The sequence below is a fragment of the Elgaria multicarinata genome, chromosome 6 (assembly GCF_023053635.1).
Source record: "Elgaria multicarinata webbii isolate HBS135686 ecotype San Diego chromosome 6, rElgMul1.1.pri, whole genome shotgun sequence".
Taxonomy (NCBI): Eukaryota; Metazoa; Chordata; class Lepidosauria; order Squamata; family Anguidae; genus Elgaria; species Elgaria multicarinata.
In genome coordinates this window covers 117,938,086-117,958,019 of record NC_086176.1, presented here as the reverse complement: position 1 = coordinate 117,958,019, position 19,934 = coordinate 117,938,086, and the positions used below count along the sequence as shown (strand labels likewise).

Genomic DNA, 19,934 nt, shown 5'->3' with positions numbered 1-19,934 from the left:
CCCCACATTGTGAAAGGCAATAAGAGCTTTAAGCTAGCTTATGCTGTTTTTGGACCCCGCCTCCTTTTCCTTTGGCCCCCCCCACCACTGGGACATGGCCCCTGAGAACTTCTCTGAAATGGAGTTCGGCCCTCAGGCTGAAAGAGGTTCAAACACCCCTGCTGTTATGGCTGCGTCTCCCTTTTACGCTCTCGTTTCACCTGTGGGATTCCAAGATCTGGTGTGAGGGCATGGGATGCTGCAACCTTGATGAAGCTAAGCGGGTCTAGGCATGGTCAGTTTCTGGAAGGGTGACTACATGGGAACCCCATGCACGTTGATTCCTGCGTTGAGCAGGGGGTTGGGCTCGATGGCCTTGTAGGCCCCTTCCAACTCTACTATTCTATCATTCTCTGATTCTATGAAGATAAAACAAAACCAGAGCACAGAAGGCTGTGGGTGGGTGTTGTTTAGGCTGAAGGACGGAGAAGCTTTGAGCAGAGTTGGCCTGGATAGCTTTCAACTTTCCCAGCCTCCTTTTTTTCTTTCTTCTTGGGGACTCGCAGGCAAAGATGCCAAGGTGGTGACCGTCCGCCTCCTCGCCTGCCCTGCCCAAGGCGTCTTCAAGCCCAGCCGCCTGCATCCCAGCAAGAACAATGTCCGCACTGCCTGGTTCCTGGAGAAAGACGCACCTGTGGCAGGTATGCCAGGAAAAAGTGGGAAGGGGCTACGGGAAGGCCTGAATCCTTTGGTTGTGTAGAACAGTATAGCCGGACTGGGTCGGGGGAATGGTCTGTGCCCCGTCCACCCACGTCCAGCACCTTGACTCTTAACCCTGGCTTGATCCAGGTGATTTGGGAGTTTTTGGAACTCACTGCCACTCGCTTCAGCTACAGTTGGGCAGAAAGTAAATTAGGATCTATTGGTAGATCCCGCGCAATTTGCAGTAGATCAGCAAGGGTTTCTGACCCCAGTGGTGTAACAATACCAAAAACAGATGCTTTTTTAATTCCGCCTAAATTAGGCTACTAAAATAAAGAATGCTTGTGGCGGTTGGGAGAGGAAATAGGAGTAGGTTTTGTGCACGGAAGGATGAGTGTGTGCGCTCCGGTTCTGCTATTGAAAATCAATTCCTGGGCTCAGCACATGCTCAGAGGCACCTTTGCCCCGCACTTCTGTGTTCACTTTCCTCAGCGGCTCTTTTGCCGTTGGTTCCCGTTGGCGGGCCTTGGGGCTCTGCGGTGGGGAGTGAGGGGGGCAGGGAAGAAAGTCCGTCCTGCAAGCTGAAAGTCCGCCCACTCCTGGCCCACAGCCGTAGCTGTCCAATAATGATAGCAAATCCACCTATATTGTAATGGAAATGCCACAATTCTAAAAAGGTGTGTGCCTGCTCCAAATTCAGAAATTATGGCTCAGTGGCTCTGGTTCCAAACATTCTATCCTTCAAGATCCCACATGGAAGAAATTATGTTTCTTGCTTGGGATTGACTGGTTTGATGTCAATAAATCTTTTAATTTCTCTTTCTCAAAACAACCCCCCCCCCAAAAAAAAAGTAGTGGTGGTTATTTATTTATTTATTACATTTTTATACCGCCCAATAGCTGAAGCTCTCTGGGCGGTTCACAAAAATTAAAACTGTAATAAAACAACCCACAGTCTAAAAACACAAATACAAAATCCAGTATAAAAAGCACAACCAGGATAAAACCACGCAGCAGAAATTGATATAAGATTAAAATACAGAGTTAGAACAGTAAAATTTAAATTTAAGTTAAAATTAAATGTTAAAATGCTGAGAGAATAAAAAGGTCTTCAGCTGGCGACGAAAGGAGTACAGTGTAGGCACCAGGTGGACCTCCCTGGGGAGCTCATTCCACAGCCGGGGTGCCACAGCAGAGAAGGCCCTCCTCCTAGTAGGTTATCCATTCCCATAGTTGTTTCTGTCCTTTAACTTGATCCGATGTAGACTCTTGCCTAGGGAAGCTCATGCTGCAATAAAACTGTTAGTTTTTAAGGTACCACAGGACTTCTCGTTGATAATTCGCTGTTGTTACTCCCCCATTTGATGGATTTGTCTGCTTCTCTTGATGTTCTCCATGGAGCCTTTGCCAACCTCTGCTTCGCCCTTCTGGATGAACCTCCATTTTAGATTTGACTGTTGGTTTTATTCTGTTGTATTCTTGCCAGCCAGGCAAGGCCACCGTTTGGTTGTTCGCTCATGACTTCTGTCAAGTTCCACGTCTTGCTTTTCCCCCCTTCTCAGGAGCAGCTGAGCCCCCAACGCCCCACTACAACAACTCCATTTTGTGGGACCTGGTGATGGAGTCCAACCTGCTCTTCCTTTCTGGGGCAGCCAACGCCTTCCAAGGCATGCGGGATGGCGTGTGTCTCCTCAAAGTTTGGCTGCGCCAGCGGCAGCTCGATCAGGTAATTGGGCCCCGGGCGAGAGAGGGGGCCGAAGCCATCTCACTGACCAGTCGCAGAAGTTGGCTGTTGTGGCAGCAGGCAGAATTGCTGCCGTCTCTAGTAGGGTTTCTTTTGGAAGGATGTTTGGGGGCACATTAAAGCTGCATGTCAGCATCCGTGCTGGCTTTCTAGAAATGCAATTCAAGGAGGTAGTTTTGACCTGTAAAACACTTGTGTGGATTCTGATTCCCCACCCACCCCGTCCCACTCCGTATAAATAATGCAAACTGCCCAAATATGCACAATTTCTCTTCCTTTGCATACTTTGTTCTGTAGCGTTTACGATCTGATGGACTGGCTTTCTCGGTATGAACCCGATCAGTGTCATGTTTCTCAGAAAGCCCCTGCTTTCGGTGGGAGACAAATGGCGAGGCCTGCTAGGTAATCCGCAAAGCTTTTATTAAGCAGCAAGCATCTCTTCTACCTGAAGAGAGTCTAATCTCTTGGAAACGTCCCCCTAGGCAAAACTATGCAAACGAAGTGAGACAATTGTCCGACCAAGGAGAACAGGAAGCCTTTCCCCAAATGCCCTTAACTTCAGAGAGCCTGGTGTGGAGGCAGGTTCTGTCATAATCGAACTGACTTTCTCACACCTTCCTTCCGCCCCGTGAGTTTTAGCTTCTGGCGGACCCTAGCTTGTCGGGACGCTCTCCTCCGGAAGAAACCTCACTTCCCACTGAGTGTGTAGGATTTAGCCTTGAGGAGATAAGCTCTGGAGAAGGCTGACTCCCAGCTGGGGAATCGCCTGTGAGAGCTTCCTCCCCCACTGGTACAAGCTGGCTGGTGTCTGGCGCCTCCTCCTCTAGGTCCGAATCGGATTCTGATTGATTAACTGAAACACCTTCTCCCAAAACAGGGGCAGTAGGGTTAGACATGACAATCAATAAGATCAGCAGATGCCCTTTTCAAGGCACCCTCACTTGCTTGTCAGTCATACTGGAAAAGGATTTCTCTTGGAATGCATTCCCCTATGGAGTTGCAACTGGTCCTCACTCTCTCTGCATTCAGGAAGGGAGTCAAGACACGTCATTTCAATTTGGCTTTTTAAGTTATGATGTGTTGTTGTTTTTAAAGTTTTGATATGACCCTGTTTAGACGACGTGTTTAAGCCACGGTGTCTAAGCATTTTGAGCTAAACATGGCTTAGCGTGTCGTGTGAACCATTCCTAACCATGGTGGCTTCATAACCACGGTTTAAACATGCTCACTAACCATTTGCGGCAAAAGGGTTAATGACCTACTGAAACAGAGATTCCAGCAACAGAAGTCCAGCTCACAACCTCCCGCTCTGCACAGAGAGCCTTTCAGAAAAGAAAAATACTCACAGACACAAGAGTTCTTCAGCAAAGAGTTTTACTGAGGTTTTCAGCATAAATCTTACACGTTCCAGTACGAGAATCTTCCAGCAATAAATATAGTAACAACAACCACATCCATCACCTCATCAAACATTTTATACAATTGTACAGATTTATATACATTTTACACAGAGTATGATGACACAGTTCCATCACTCAATTATTCAATTAACCTTGGCATTTACAGTCCAGCACTGATATGTAGCACCTGCCAAAGTCCAGTTTTTCTTTCTTCCAGGGCTTAATCCTCTGTGGGTAAATTTTCCAGCCCTGACAGCCTAACCATGGCTTAGTGTGCTGTCTGAACAGGCCCAAAGTCTTTGTATGTTTATAATTTCCATTTTCTGATCTTTTGTAAACCATCTCAGTTGTTTCCAGAAAGGCAATATAGGAATGTAATAAATAAAATAATAATTTTATTTATTTATTTATATTTATTTATTGCACTTATATGCCGCTCCCATAGCCAGGGCTCTCTGGGCGGTTTACAGAAATTCTAAAATTAAGATTAAAACGAGTATACAAAATTTAAAATTTCTAAAACATAGAACATACACACATAAAACATTAAAAACCGTTAAAAAACTAAAACATGTGGGTAATTAAGATGTGCCGCCATATGCCTGGGCAAAGAGGAAAGTCTTAACCTGGTGCCGGAAAGATAGCAACGTTGGCGCCAGGTGAGCCTCATCAGGGAGATCGTTCCATAGTCTGGGGGCCACCACCGAAAAGGCCCTGTCCCTCATTGCCACACTCCGAGCCTCTCTCGGAGTAGGCACCCGGAGGAGGACCTTAGATGTTGAACGTACTGACTGGGTATATTCACGTCAGGAGAGGTGTTCCGTCAGGTATTGTGGTCCCAAGCCGTGTAAGGCTTTATAGGTCAAAACCAGCACCTTGAATTGGGCTCGGAAACATACAGGCAGCCAGAGCAAGCGGACCAGAGCAGGTCTTACATGGTTGAACCTTCTGGTTCCCGAAATCAATCTGGCTGCTGCATTTTGCACGAGCTGCAGCTTCCGAACCGTCATCAAAGGCAGCCCTACGTAGAGTGCATTGCAGTAATCTAACTTGGAGGTTACCAGAGCATGGACAACTGAAGCCAGGTTATCCCTGTCCAGATAGGGGCGTAACTGGGCCACCAACCGGAGTTTGTAAAAGGCACTCCGTGCCACTGAGGTCACTTGAGCTTCAAGTGACAATGATGGATCTTAAAGGAACCCCCAAGCTACGAACCTGCTCCTTCAGGGTGAGTGCAATCCCATCCAGAACCGGTAGAACACACACACCACCCCATCCTGTCAGCGGAATCACCTACTAACAGCATCTCAGTCTTGTCTGGACTGAGTTTCAGTTTATTAGCCCTCATCCAGTCCATTGTCGCAGTTCAACACATCCACAGCCTCTCCTGCTGAAGATGAAACGTTATCTTGTTCTCTCGTCCCCTCCCTCGATTCGAGTGACCCAACTAGTTCTAAAGTAGCCCTCCCCAACCTTGGGGAGATGTGTCAGACTGCAGCTCCCATCAATTGGCTGTGCTGGCTAGAGATTGATGGGAGTTGTAGTCCAGTACATCTGGAAAGCCCCAGGTTGGGGAAGGCCATTCTGAAATTTGATTTCTGTAAAACAAAAAACCCCACCCACACTCAACCACCCAAAACCTTCTTCAGTGTCAGTGTCTGAAATGAACATGGTGTATCAGCAGTGCGATCACTTTGCAAGCATGAGGGCAAACTACACAATATATGGTGTTATATGGTCGAACCTTCTGGTTCCCGAAATCAATCTGGCCGCTGCATTTTGCACGAGCTGCAGCTTCCGAACCGTCTTTGTATGATCGATTCTTGTCTGGCTAGCTCTGATGTGGAGCAACCAGCTCTTGCCTGCCCAGCACCACCACCACCAATGGAAAGAAAGCTATTTTAGCTATCCATCTAGCAGTGCCCACGCGCTTTCAAGCATATCTTAGCAGTCATAAGGCTAGAAAGTTGTTTTCAATTAAAAAATAATAATAATAATGTTCAACTCTGCATCCAAAGCCACATTCTGTGCTTTGTCTGTGTTCTTGCAGAATCGTAGCAGTCACTTGCAGAGCTGTTCTTATGGTCTCCTTTGCTTTGCAGCCTCAGTTCCTTATCTGTAAAATGGCAACATCAGTGACCTTCCTCTTGCAGTATTGGTGATGATCGAAGATTGTAAAGGACCCTTCTGTTTGCACTAAAGGGGTCCTATGCTGTTCCAGGTTATGCTTCCAAATCCCAGCAAATTGCAATTCTTATGGGCAGAACCTGAGAGCACTTGATGTAGGCAGAGGGTGTGTGTGGAGAGAAACTGGTAGGAGCATAGAACCTTTTGCTGATTATTGCGTCTTTCTCTTCCCTCACCTCCAGGGTCTGGGATGCTTCAATGGATTCCTGGCCTCCATGATAGTGGGATACCTCTTGACCACACACAAGATCAACAAAGTCATGAGCGGTTACCAGGTGCTGAGGAACGCCCTTCAGTTCTTGGGTAAGGCCTGTGAGATTTGACTTCGAAGCAGAGAGTTTTAGATCTGAGTTAGTCCTCATTTGTGGAGCTTTCTGCCCTGGGCTACAGGCAGATTGAGCCGAAATCGAGCGATAGCGTCCTTCTTGGAATTGTACCACTGCAATTATGCTTTTGACAGTTTCCCCTTCTAAGAAACGGCTTGCATGCAGAAAACAGGCCTCTCAGGGAGAGGAGTGGATTACAGCCTTTTTTCTCCAATGTGCTAGAAGTGTGGCTTAGAAATACTTAAATGAAATAAAGAGAGATGCGTTACAAGGGAAACGGTCAGAATGGTTTGCTTCATCTGCATTGCCACATTTTAGGAAGGAAGCGGCATACCGCGTTATTTTCCTACTGCCACCTTCAAATGGATACTTATTTGGATATCTGGCTTGCTTTTGTTGAATCTTACGTATAATTGCTTGGAAGTTGCATTTTCATATATATGCGTTTCATGTGTATTTATATAGATATATAAAAGATGCATAGGTTTCTAAATATATCGATATTTACAAATCTCTATATCATAGAATCATAGAATAGCAGAGTTGGAAGGGGCCTACAAGGCCATCGAGTCCAACCCCCTGCTCAATGCAGGAATCCACCCTAAAGCATCCCTGACAGATGGTTGTCCAGCTGCCTCTTGAAGGCCTCTAGGGTGGGAGAGCCCACAACCTCCCTAGGTCACTGGTTCCATTGTCATACTGCTCTAACAGTCAGGAAGTTTTTCCTGATGTCCAGCTGGAATCTGGCTTCCTGTAACTTGAGCCCGTTATTCCGTGTCCTGCACTCTGGGATGGACCCTAGGTCTGATCCAGCCTCAGGGCACTTCTTATGTTCTTATTTCTTCATGCGTCTCTCGTCCCAGACGTCCCATCCTATAAAACGCACCTATGCGCCTACTCCCTCCAAATTCTGGGCAACCCCCACTCCACTGAAAGCTCAGCCACTCCTGGGACCCTTTGCTTTCTGGTTTCTACAATAGGAACAAGTCCCTCTTTGCCTGTGTGGTTTTGGGGGAATTTAGAATCATAGAACCATAGACTAGTAGAGCTGGGAGGGGTCTCTAAGGCCATCCAGTCCAACCCCCTGCTCAAGGCAGGACTCCATCCTAAAGCATACCTGACAGGTGGTTGTCCAGCTGCCTCTTGAAGGCCTCTAGTGTGGGAGAGCCCACCACCTCCCTAGGTAACTGGTTCCATTGTCGTACTGCTCTAACAGTCAGGAAGCTTTTCCTGATGTCCAGCCGGAATCTGGCTTCCTGTAACTTGAGCCCGTTATTCCGTGTCCTGCACCTTGAATGCTGCGGCTGCAGCCGACCGTTCAGCTTGGCTAGAACAGGGGGTACCTGGACATCTCTTCCCACCACTGTGAAAGGATTCTGCATTCGCAAGCCCTGAGCCATTGTCTGACTTTGATGTGTGCTTCTTCCTTCCTTTTTAGCGACTACGGACCTCAGTACCTCTGGGATCAGCCTTGCGAAGGATGGAGACGTCACACTGGTACGGGGGTGCTTCTCGCATTTTCAGGGCAGGGGACAGGTTGCTCAGCCCCTTGTGGGCGTTACCTGATCTCCTCATCTGCTTTTTGTGGATTAAGACAAATTATATTTCACCTTTTGTGTTGATCTTCTGTTGATGTGATGAAATTAAAGATGGATAAAGCACTGACGCCAAATCAATACAAAATGATAAGAATCTCAGGACGAGGCCTTGTTTGACATAAAGTGGGGCCTGGTCTCAACCCATGTGTTCTTGCTAATTGATGTGGCGGTACCAGAGACGCCAAAGGGAGGGCGGTGTTTGGCTCTGCCCTCCGATAGTGGAGGTTGATGTGGTCAAGAGGCTGAAACAGGGATGCCAGATTGTGCGGTTGTGGTAAGTTTTGATGTGCAGGACCCCATGGCCACAACTCCAAGGAGAGTCCAGAAATTCAGACTGCCTTGTTGATCCATATCAACGGACCAGTTTTCATCTCCACCAGGAGAAGGCCTTTCATACGAACATAAGAAGAGCCCTGCTGGATCAGACCAAGGGTCCATCTAGTCCAGCACTCTGTTCACACGGTGGCGCACCAGCTGTCGACCAGGGACCAACAAAGCAGGACATGGTGCAACAGCACCCTCCCACCCATGTTCCCCAGCAACTGCTGCACGCAGGCTTACTGTCTCGAATACTGGAGCCATCAGGGCTACTAGCCATTGATAAACTTCTCCAGGAATTGATCCAACTCACTTTTAAAGCCATCCAAATGGGTGGCCATCACTACATCTTCTGGTAGTGAGTTCCATAATTTAACTCTGCGCTGTGTGAAGAAGGCCTTCCTTTTATTTGTCCTGGATCTCCCACCAGTCGGCTTCATGGGATGACCCCATTGGCTTCTAGTATTTTGAGAGAGGGAGAAAAAATGTCTCCCTACCCACATTCTCCACACCCAGCATTATTTTGTACACCCCGATCCTGTCTTTCGTAAAGCTAGTGGGTCTTAATTGCCCGTTCAAGGCCAAACCCGCCCCAGAATACTTTCCGTTGCCGCAGGGAGCGATATATTGTCGCTGGGAAAATTCTGCTCCTGTGAGGCCTGCGGCTAAATTTGGCGGGAACGGGGAAGTCTGAAGGGGGCGGCGGATGACGTCCAAGAAGTTCCGGCAGCGCTTCCTTTGGAGCCCTGGCTTCGCTGCACCACTGATGTCAGACAGAGGGCAATCCGTGCCCCCTTCCTTATGCTATGGGTGGGGGACCGGGCATGTTGTCTGTGGACTCTGGGCTCCCGTTCGGTGGTTTCACTTCCCCTGCTAAAAGCTGCGCCCTCTACCTCAGCTGGCGACGTCCTCCCAATCTAAACGGTTGTGCTCCTTTTCCAGCCTCCGCTGACCGACTACCACGAGGCGTTCCAAGTGGTCTTCGTGGACCCTTCCGGACTGGTGAACCTGTGTGCGGATATGACTGCCAGCACGTATAAACAGGTAAAGTGGTGACCGGTTAGGCCAGTGGCTCTTAACCTTCCTAATTAATACCGTTTAATACCGTTCCTCATGTTGTGGTGACCCCCAACCATAAAATTATTTTCGTTCTTCTCTACACGATCCATTGTCATGGGATGGTTTGCTAATGAAAATAACACATAACAATAGCTTTAGCAATGCAAAAGATGATACATGACATAGTTCAGTCAATACAGTTTCCTAAGACCATCGGAAATACGTGTTTTCCGATGGTCTTAGGCGACCCCTGTGAAAGGGTCGTTCGACCCCCAAAGGGGTCCCGACCCACAGGTTGAGAACCGCTGGGTTAGGCAATGGCTGAAACACAGCAGGCTGCCATGGACTCCTCCTAGGTCTGCGTGAGCCTAATAGGGTCAGATTTCCCCATGTCGATCTCTCAAGTGTGGATAGTTGCCGAGGGCCATGAGCAAACCAGCTCCCGTTCGGAGGGCAGATGGACCTGACTATAAGAATCCTAGATTCAGAGACGTCTAGGGTTTGCATAGTAAAAGTGATCATTGACTCACCTTGCTGGGAAAGAGCAGCTGGACCACACCCAGTAGCTGTTTGCGGTGCAGAAAAGGAGAGCCAAAATGACCAAGGGGCTGGAGCTTCTTTACGTGGAAGTGATAACGCAACTGTGCTAATGCTACACGTGTTCAGAGGAGGGCAGCCAGGATGATCAGGGGTCTGGAAACAAAGCCCTATGAAGAGAGACTGAAAGAACTGGGCATGTTTAGCCTGGAGAAGAGAAGATTGAGGGGAGACATGATAACACTCTTCAAATACTTGAAAGGTTGTCACACAGAGAAGGGCCAGGATCTCTTCTCGATCCTCCCAGAGTGCAGGACACGGAATAACGGGCTCAAGTTAAAGGAAGCCAGATTCCGGCTGAACATCAGGAAAACCTTCCTGACTGTTAGAGCAGTATGACAATGGAACCAGTTGCCTGGTGAGGTTGTGGCCTCTCCCACACTAGAGGCCTTCAGGAGGCAGCTGGACAAGCATCTGTCAGGGATGCTTTAGGGTGGATTCCTGCATTGAGCAGGGGGTTGGACTCGATGGCCTTGTAGACCCCTTCCAACTCTGCTATTCTATCTTTCTATGCGTTTAGGTTGTGTTTCTATCCATGTTTAGACAGGAAAAAAGTCCTACAACTCTCAGCATTCCCCAGCCAGCGATGACCCCTTTTCCATCTAATGGCTGCCAATCGGGGCAACCTTAAAGCTCATTGGACTTTTGAAGGGGACTGGGGGGGGCCTATGGATCTCTGAATGGGTGGCCTTAGACCTTTACTCTTCCATTGGGGTCCTGCATTGACCAGGGGGTTGGACCCGATGGCCCTATAGGCCCCTTCCAACTCTACTATTCTATGATTCTATGTCCTCCTTGTCTAATCACAGAATAGTAGAGTTGGAAGGGGTCTAAAAGGCCATCGAGTCCAACCCCCTGCTCAATGCAGGAATCCACCCTACAGGGTGGATGTTCCTGACACATGAGTAAGTTTGTAGCATAGCTAGAATTTATAGGATTTGTGCTCCCTATTGTAAATTTGTACTCCCTATTTTGCTGTAGAGCGCTCATTCAGTGTAGAATGATAACTTTACAAGCGTTACAATATAAGCTTCTTTTGCTGACATTTAAAGCATGCCATGGTCTTGCGCCTTCTTATCTCTCCTCTCTCATTTCACTCTACCATCCCCCTCGTACCCCCCGTTCTTCAAATGCTATGTTGCTCTCCCACCCAGGCGTTTCTGTCTCTCTTGCCCGGCTTCGCCCGTTCTCTTTGGCTGCTCCGTTTGCTTGGGACGCTCTCCCAGAGCATCTACGAACTACGAGTTCCATCTTAGATTTTAAAACGCGTTTGAAAACTCATCTATTTTCCATAGTTTTGGGTATTTTAGCCTGATTTACTGTTCTCATTGCTATGATTATTCCTTTATTTCTGTTCCTATGTTTTAATGTGATTTTAGACTGTAAGCCTCTAGGCAGGGTATCGCTGTTTTATTTGTATATTCTGTACCGCACCAAGTACATTGTCGGTGCTAAATAAATAAATAAATAAATAATTATTCCTTCATCAGCACGACAGCCCTGTGAGGCTGACTGAAACCAAGAGTAAGTTTCCCACGGCCATCTAGAGCAGGGGTCCCCAACCCCTGGTCCATGGCGTGTTAGGAACCGGGCCGTGCAGGTGAGCTGCTTTCACCCACCCCACCCCACCCCAGCATACCTGGGCATGGGGCGCCATCTTGCCTGCCCAGCCGAAGCAAAGCCAGGACGCTGGGGCGGGCGGGCAGCTTTGGAACAGCGCACCCAGAAGTCGTTCTCCCAGAGCGGTTTCTGGCCGGGCGCGCGGTTCTGAAGCCGCCCCACCCACCCCAGCATCCTGGCTTCGCTTCAGCTGGGCAGGCGAGATGGCGCCCCATGCCCAGGTATGCTGGGGTGGGATGGGGGGATGAAAGCAGTTCACCTGCGCAGCCTGGTTCCTAACAGGCCATGGACCGGTCCCGGTCCGTGGCCTGGGGGTTGGGAACCCCTGCTCTAGATGGCCTTGGGAAACTTACTCTTGATTTCAGTCAGCCTCACAGGGCTGTTGTGCTGATGAAGGAATTATCATTATTTTAATTAATTAATTAATTAATTAATATAGCACCAACAATGTACTTGGTGCTCTACAGAATATACAAATAAAACCGCAATACCCTGCCTAGATGCCAAAGCAAAGCCAGCCAAAGCAAAGCCAGGATGTTGGAGTGGGGGGCGGCAGGGGCGGCGGGGGGGGGCTTCCCAAAACCATCCCCTCAACCTCACCCCACCCCCCCGGTCCGTGGAAAAATGGTCTTCCACGAAACCGGTCCCTGGTGCCAAAAAGGTTGGGGACCGCTGATCTAGAAGGTTCTGTTTGCTGCACAGGGCTTTGGACCTGGTTCCTGTATCCAAGCCCAGTGGAATCCGTCACCCTAGCAGAAGAAAGAACAGAGGTAGCACCGGCAGCTTGAAGCCACAGCTGTTCTGTGTGCCCCAAAGATAGTTGATGCCTTCAGGCAGGGGGACGTGGGTTGCGTCTGCTGATGGAGTCGATCCTCCTACGGGATTAAACACACTTGGTTTCACTCTTCCTTAGGTCCAGTTTGAAGCCAAGAATTCCATGGAGGTTCTGGATGACAAAACAGTGGACGGATTCCAGTTGCTTTTCATGACCTCCAAGCCTCTGATCCAAGCCTTTGACCACGTGTTCCAGTACGTTCCCTTTGGGGCAATTGAAGGCACAGGGTGGCTCAAGGGACCCTGTAGTTGTTGGGGTGGGAATGGGTTAAATGTGGCTTCATTGGCACATCGTCTACTTTTAATAATAATAATAATAATAATAATAATAATAATAATAATAATAATATATTTATTTCTTACCCGCCTCTCCCTTTGGATCGAGGCGGGGAACAACGTTAGAACAGGAATCAATACATCTTAAAAATTCATGATTTCACATTGATCTGGATAGGACTACCGGAAAAGGCTAGTCTTTAAAGCTGCCTTAAAATCACACAGAGAGTTAATTTTACGAATCTCCTCCGGCAGGCCGTTCCACAATCTGGGGGCGACAGAAGAAAAAGTCCTCTGGGAAACTGATGTCAGCCTAGTTTTAGCTGACTGAAGTCAGTTCACCCCAGAGGACCTGAGTGTGCGGGGCGGACTATATGGGAGAAGGCGATCCTGCAGGTAGTCTGGACCCAAACCATTTAGGGCTTTAAAGGTAATGACCAACACTTTGTACTTTGCCCGGAAACTAATTGGCAGCCAGTGGAGTGATTTTAATGTTGGGGTAATATGCTCACCCCTAGATGTACCGGTGACCAACCTGGCTGCCATATTTTGAACTAGTTGAAGTTTCCGAACTAGATACAATGGTAGCCCTATGTAGAGCGCATTGCAGAAGTCAAGCCTTGAGGTTACCAGCGCGTGCACAACCGTCTTTAGGTCTTCTGACTCTAAGAAGGGGCGCAGCTGGCGTATCAGCCGAAGCTGATAGTAGGCACTCCTGGCCGTCGCATCTATCTGGGCTGTCATTTGGAGCGACGGATCCAGGAGCACCCCCAAACTGCGAACACAGTCTTTCAGGGGGAGTGTAGCCCCATCCAGAACTGGCTGACACACCTCCAAACCTAGGTCAGAGCCCTTGACAGCAAGCACCTCTGTTTTGTCTGGATTCAGCTTCAGTTTGTTTTTCCTCATCCAGCCCATTACTGCCTCCAAGCATTCATTCAGAGGAGACACACTATCCTTAGCTGATGCTGTTGTCAAAGGCATAGAGAAATATATTTGGGTGTCATCAGCATACTGATAGCACCCCGCCCCATGCCTCTGGATGATCTCTCCCAGCGGTTTCATGTAGATATTAAACAGCATTGGGGATAGGATGGCACCTTGTGGTACGCCATACAACAGCTTCTTTTTTGAGGAGCAACTATCTCCAAGCATCACCATCTGGAATCTACCTGAGAGGTAGGACCGGAACCACTGCAGCACAGTGCCCCCGATTCCCAAACCCCCCAGGCGTTCCAGAAGGATACCATGGTCGATGGTATCGAAAGCCGCTGAAAGGTCTAAAAGTACCAGCAGGGACACACTCCCCCTGTCAATACTCATGTGGAGATCGTCCACTAAGGCAACCATAGCTGTCTCAACTCCGTATCCTGCCCTAAAGCCAGTTTGAAATGGGTCTAGAAAATCTGTATCATCCAAGACTGCTTGGATTTGGAAGGCAACTGCCCTCTCAATCACCTTGCCCAAAAATGGAAGATTTGATACCGGTCTGTAATTATTAAGGTCCAGGGGGTCCAGGGAGGGCTTTTTGAGAAGCGGCCGTACCACTGCTTCTTTTAAACATGGTGGAAAACTCCCCTCCCTGAGAGATGCATTAACAATATGTTGTAGTTGTAGTCTAACTGCCTCTCCTCCCTGGGCGACCAGCCAAGAAGGACAGGGATCAAGAGGACAAGTCGTCCTCCTTACTCGTCCAAGCAGCTTGTCCACATCATCAGTACTCACCAACTGAAACTGATCCAGTGTAATTCTACTCACAGAGTTGCTGGACAAGTTACTTTTGCTCAAATCCTGAAAATCCCAACTTTTTTTTTAAAAAAAGAAACAATACTAAGTTTTTAGCTCCCTTTAAAAAACAAAACGCAAACTAAGCTTCCGGTCCTCATGATCGCAGAGACGTTTTTGAAAACCAGGGAAGGGAAATGCAGAACAATCTAAGTAATAATGTTAAACATATTTTTTCTTCTTGCATTTTTTTTAGTGGTGAATAACCATTGGGTTTTTTTTAAAACCATGTGAAAAATTACTGCAGTTGGTAATCTGTTGCGTCCAAGGGTCGTGCGTGTTTCATGATACCGTCACCACTACCGTTGTACCTAGTTCGGAAACTTCAACTAGTGCAAAATATGGCAGCCAGGCGGGTCAACAGTACACCTAGGGGTGACCTTATTACACCAGCTTTAAAATCCCTTCACTGGCTGCCAATTAGCATAAAGTGTTGGTTGTTACCTTTAAATCCCTACATCAGCCTTCCTCAACTTGGGGCGCTCCAGATGTGTTGGACTGCACCTCCCAGAATGCCCCAGCCAGCTGGCTGGAGCATTCTGGGAGTTGTAGTCCAACACATCTGGAGCGCCCCAGGTTGAGGAAGGCTGCCCTACATGGTTTGGGTCCAGGCTACCTATGGGATTGCTTTCTCTCGTACAATCCGCCCCGTACACTTGGGTCCTCTGGGAAGAATCTACTTCCATCAGCCAAAATTAGGCTGACAGGTATTACCCAAAGGACCTTCTCTTTTGCTGCTCCCAGACTGTGGAATGGCCTGCTGGGAGAAATCTGCCGGTTTAACAGACTTTCTGAATTTAAAAAAGCTGTAAAAATGGGTCTCTTCTGGCAGGCCTACCCAGTTGAATTTTAAAATGTCTTGAAAAGATTTTAGTATTTTAGTAATATATTGGTGTTGTGTTTTTAATTGGTTTTATGTATTTTATATTTTTGTATTTGGTGGTGTTCCCTGCCTCAATCCAGAGGGAGAGGCGGGTAAGAAATAATAATAATAATAATAATAATAATAATAATAATAATAATAATAATAATAATAATAATAATAATAAAAATAATGCCTTTTAAATGGCTTTGTACACCCAGTCTGGGCAATGGTGCTTCATTATACATGCAGAGGTGCTCACGACATCCACACTGAGCAGTGACCGTGTTCCCCCCCTCCCTCTTGCCTCAGCCTCAGTCACGTGTCCAAGCTACAGGCCGCCTGTAAGAAGATGCAGCTTCTCAGCGAACTGATGGACCGGGGTGGGAACTACGTGGCGGCAACTCTGCCTTTTCTCCTCGGCATGCTGGAACGTGGTCTGGCTCGGAGGATCATGCTGCTGACGCACAGTCTTCCCCAGACCCCGCCGGTAATTTTATTTCAGATCATGAGCCTGTTCAGACAACACGCTAAGCCATGGTTAAGCTTCTCACCCTTTTGCAGCAAATGGTTAGTGAGCGTGTTTAAGCCGTGGTTATGAATGGTTCACATGACACATAAAGTCATAATGTTTAGCTCGACGTGTTTAATCCCTGTGGCATAGCGTGGCGTCTGAACAGGGTCAAAGTTTCTCCTGCACAAATGCTAAAAGAGGTCAGTGCTCAAGGTGGAAACAAGCCTCTCTTCCCCAGGACTTGCCTGATCCCCTGTAGCTTCTAGTTTATTTTTCTGGTCTTTTTATATTTATTGATATAAATATTTGTAGGGCATGAGGCACGTGAGATTTATAACAACTGTAAAATACAATCTCGCATTTCGGGAAAAAGCAGCCATTTAAAATGACGGCCTATAAACAAATTCACCAGCCAGCAACGCAGGATTGTCAAATTAATTCACGCCGTTTAAAACAGTTTTGAATCTGCAGCATTATAAATTAGGGTGACCATATGAAAAGGAGGACAGGGCTCCTGTATCTTTAACAGTAGCATAGAAAAGGGAATTTCGGCAGGTCCAGGAGGTTGTAAATGCCTCCTTGAGAGAGGGAGTGGTGCCGGCCTCTTTAAAAGAGGCGGTAATTAGACCACTCCTGAAGAAGCCTAATCTGGACCCGGAAGATGTTAACAACTACAGGCCGGTGGCTAATATCCCTTTCCTGGGCAAGGTGCTTGAGCGGGTGGTTGCAGGACAACTCCAGGCACTCTTGAATGAAACGGATTATCTAGATCCATTTCAATCGGGTTTCAGGCCTGGTTTTGGAACGGAAACTGCCTTGGTCGCCCTGTGGGATGACCTCTGTCGGGAGAGAGACAGGGGGAGTGCGACCCTGTTGGTTCTCCTAGACCTCTCAGCGGCCTTCGATACCATCGACCATGGTATCCTTCTGGATAGGTTGTCTGAGCTGGGAGTTGGAGGTACTGCGTTGCAGTGGTTCCGCTCCTACTTGGATGGCCGATTCCAGAAGGTGGTGCTGGGGGATTATTGCTCTGTGCCGTGGCTCCTAAGCCATGGGGTTCCGCAGGGCTCTATTTTATCCCCTATGCTGTTTAACATATACATGAAGCCGCTGGGGGAGGTTATCCGGAGATGTGGACTGAGGTGTCATCAATATGCGGATGACACCCAGCTCTACCTTTCCTTTTCATCAAACCCAGGTGAGGCAGTGACTGTTCTGAACCAGTGCCTGGGCACGGTAATGGACTGGATGAGGGCTAACAAACTGAGACTCAATCCAGACAAGACGGAGGTACTGTTAGCGGGTGGTTCATTTGTCCGGCGAGGTGATGTTTGCCCTGTCCTGGACGGGGTTGCACTCTCCCTAAAGGATCGGGTCCGTAGTTTGGGGGTGCTCTTCGATCCAGAACTGTCACTTGAGGCACAGGTGAACTCAGTGGCAAAGAGCACCTTTTATCAGCTTAGGCTGATATACCAACTGCGCCCTTATCTGGACAGTGATAGCCTAGCTACAGTTATCCATGCTCTGATAACCTCTCGTTTGGATTACTGCAATGCGTTATACGTGGGGCTGCCTTTGAAAACGGTCCGGAAGCTTCAGCTGGTACAAAACAGGGCAGCCCGTTTACTAACAGGGACTGGCTGGCGAGATCACATTACGCCAGTCCTTTTACAACTTCATTGGCTGCCAGTCCAGGTCCGGGCCCGATTCAAAGTGCTGGTATTGACATTTAAAGCCCTAAACGGTTTGGGGCCAGGTTATTTGAAGGAACGCCTCCTCCCATATGTACCTACCCGGACCTTAAGATCATCTACAGGGGCCCTTCTCCGTGAGCCCCTGCCAAAGGAAGTGAGGCAGGTGGCTACTAGGAGGAGGGCTTTCTCCGCTGTGGCACCCCGGTTGTGGAATGAGCTCCCCAGAGAGGTCCGCCTGGCGCCTACACTGTACTCCTTTCGTCGCCAGCTGAAGACCTTTTTATTCACTCAGTATTTTAACACTTAATTTTAACTTAAATTTAAATTATACTGTTTTAACTCTGTATTTTAACCTTATATCAATTTTGCTGCGTGGTTTTATCCTGGTTGTGCTTTTTATATTGTATTTTGTATTTGTATTTTTAACTTGTTGGTTGTTTTATGATGATTTTAATTTTTGTGAACCGCCCAGAGAGCTTCGGCTATTGGGCGGTATAAAAATGTAATAAATAAATAAATAAATAAATAAATATATATGGAAACCTGGTGAAATTTCGTCCTCATCACCACAGTTAAAGCTGCAGGTGCCCTGCCCTTTTTAAATCTGGTCACTCTAGTATAGCTCCTGCTTTAACTGGTGATGAAGAGGGAATTTCACCAGGTTCTCCATATATACAAATGACACCTGCTGAAATTCCCTTTTCAATACAACTGTTAAAGATACAGGAGCCCTGTCCTCCTTTTCATAGGGTCACCCTATATAAATGCTTTTGAAGAAGGCAACCCAAAGTAAATGGATTTTCAGCACCGAGCCTGTTTAAAAGACTGTACTGATCATGCCTTACAAATATGGCTTGGGAGGCACATGAAATGGTATTTTGTGGAGGGAGGAGGCTTAGATAGACCGATACACCTTCCATGGACTCATAGTTTGGTTCAGTATCACCAAGCTTTATATTCCTTAGTCAAATGTCCCAAATTTCACTGGCTCTGTAATCTCTACGCCTTGGGTTTAAGAGATGAATGTCATTCGGAGGGGATTTGTGTTCATATTCACATTGGTAATATCACAGGTTTAAAAACAAGAACCCTATATAATGTAAATAATAAAAACATGTTGGGAATACAGGCTGCTTTCCCTCATTGGTAAGGGAAAGGCACTTCATGCATGCTCAGATGCCCTCCTCTTGCTGCTCCATGTACTGTGGCCGAGTGCTAGCGTTAAAAATTTGATCTGGGGCTCATTCTTGGCTTTGATTAAACAGCTGAGAACCTCTCCCAAATACTGTCAGAGGTGTGTCTTTTTAAGTTCAAAATGTATTGTACTAGCCAAAGGCCATGACAAATACATCAAAAGAAAATATGTATACATATATACAGTAATATAAATATTTCAACCAGTAGAAAATTATACGGATAACTTAGACTTTACCATAACTAAAACTCAGCTTTCACTCCGCAGTATGAATCTCCATGGCGGTTGATGGGAATTTTGTCTAGTTCTCTCTTCCTAGTCTTTTTTGCTGCCAGAGAAAACAAAGTCCCTTTATTATGTGTCACATAACTGTTGGTATCACTCAGAAGAAAATGAACTGTTTCTGCAAGGGCATTCCTATATACCATGCGTTAACAAGGGTTTCAGGAATCTCTCTCTTGGGTCCCTATAGTCAGTGGGATGTGTGTACGCAGAAGATCAGAAAGGATGCTACAGTTACAGCCTACTTTTGGGACATTTGTGGCGGGCGGTAAGAGGCTGTATATTTATTTATTTATTTATTTTATTACATTTATATACCGCCCCACAGCCGAAGCTCTCTGGGCGGTTTACAACAATTAAAATAGTAAACATTAAAAGTATACAAAATTTAAAGACTATCAAAAACATAAAAACAGTATAAAAACAACAGTATCCATTTAAAATCAACAATTCTGGGGTCCATTAAAAACAAACTTAACGTTGTTAAATGCTGTTAAAATGCCTGGGAGAAGAGAAAAGTCTTGACCTGGCGCCAAAAAGATAACAATGTTGGCGCCAGGCGAGCCTCATCGGGGAGATCATTCCACAGTCGGGGGGCCACCACTGAGAAGGCCCTCTCCCTTGTTGCCATCCTCCGAGCTTCCCCGGCTGGCTCAGCTGACTGTACTCTTCTGTTTCCACCCCCCAGTGGTCCATCAACACTGATCCCCCAAAGCACAAAGATGCCCGGTCCTTGTCGTTTGGGCTTTTGCTGAGCCCCGATTTTGCTAACAGCATCTTGGAGAGGGGACCTGAAGCAGATCAACCCGAGGTGAGTGACCTGCCCTCCCCCCCTTCTCCCCACCTTGCACACAGAACCCGACGGACGCGGGCGCTTCTATTGGCATCAGTGGACCTTTTTCAAGACGCAACCCACAAAGACGGTCTCTCTTCTTGCTCTCCCTTTCTGTGAGAAATTAAGA

General features: G+C 47.4%; 1 protein-coding gene across 1 annotated transcript in view; it reads left to right on the top strand.

Moving 5' to 3' along the window:
- Window positions 1-19,934, top strand: part of NOL6 (nucleolar protein 6) — an 83,903-nt gene that overhangs the window by 10,444 nt on the left and 53,525 nt on the right. The window contains exons 6-13 of the mRNA XM_063128311.1: window positions 546-680; window positions 2,244-2,407; window positions 6,195-6,315; window positions 7,777-7,835; window positions 9,197-9,298; window positions 12,444-12,559; window positions 15,600-15,777; window positions 19,661-19,783. Of these exons, the coding sequence (XP_062984381.1) occupies window positions 546-680; window positions 2,244-2,407; window positions 6,195-6,315; window positions 7,777-7,835; window positions 9,197-9,298; window positions 12,444-12,559; window positions 15,600-15,777; window positions 19,661-19,783 (998 nt within the window). The remainder of the gene's footprint in view (window positions 1-545; window positions 681-2,243; window positions 2,408-6,194; window positions 6,316-7,776; window positions 7,836-9,196; window positions 9,299-12,443; window positions 12,560-15,599; window positions 15,778-19,660; window positions 19,784-19,934) is intronic.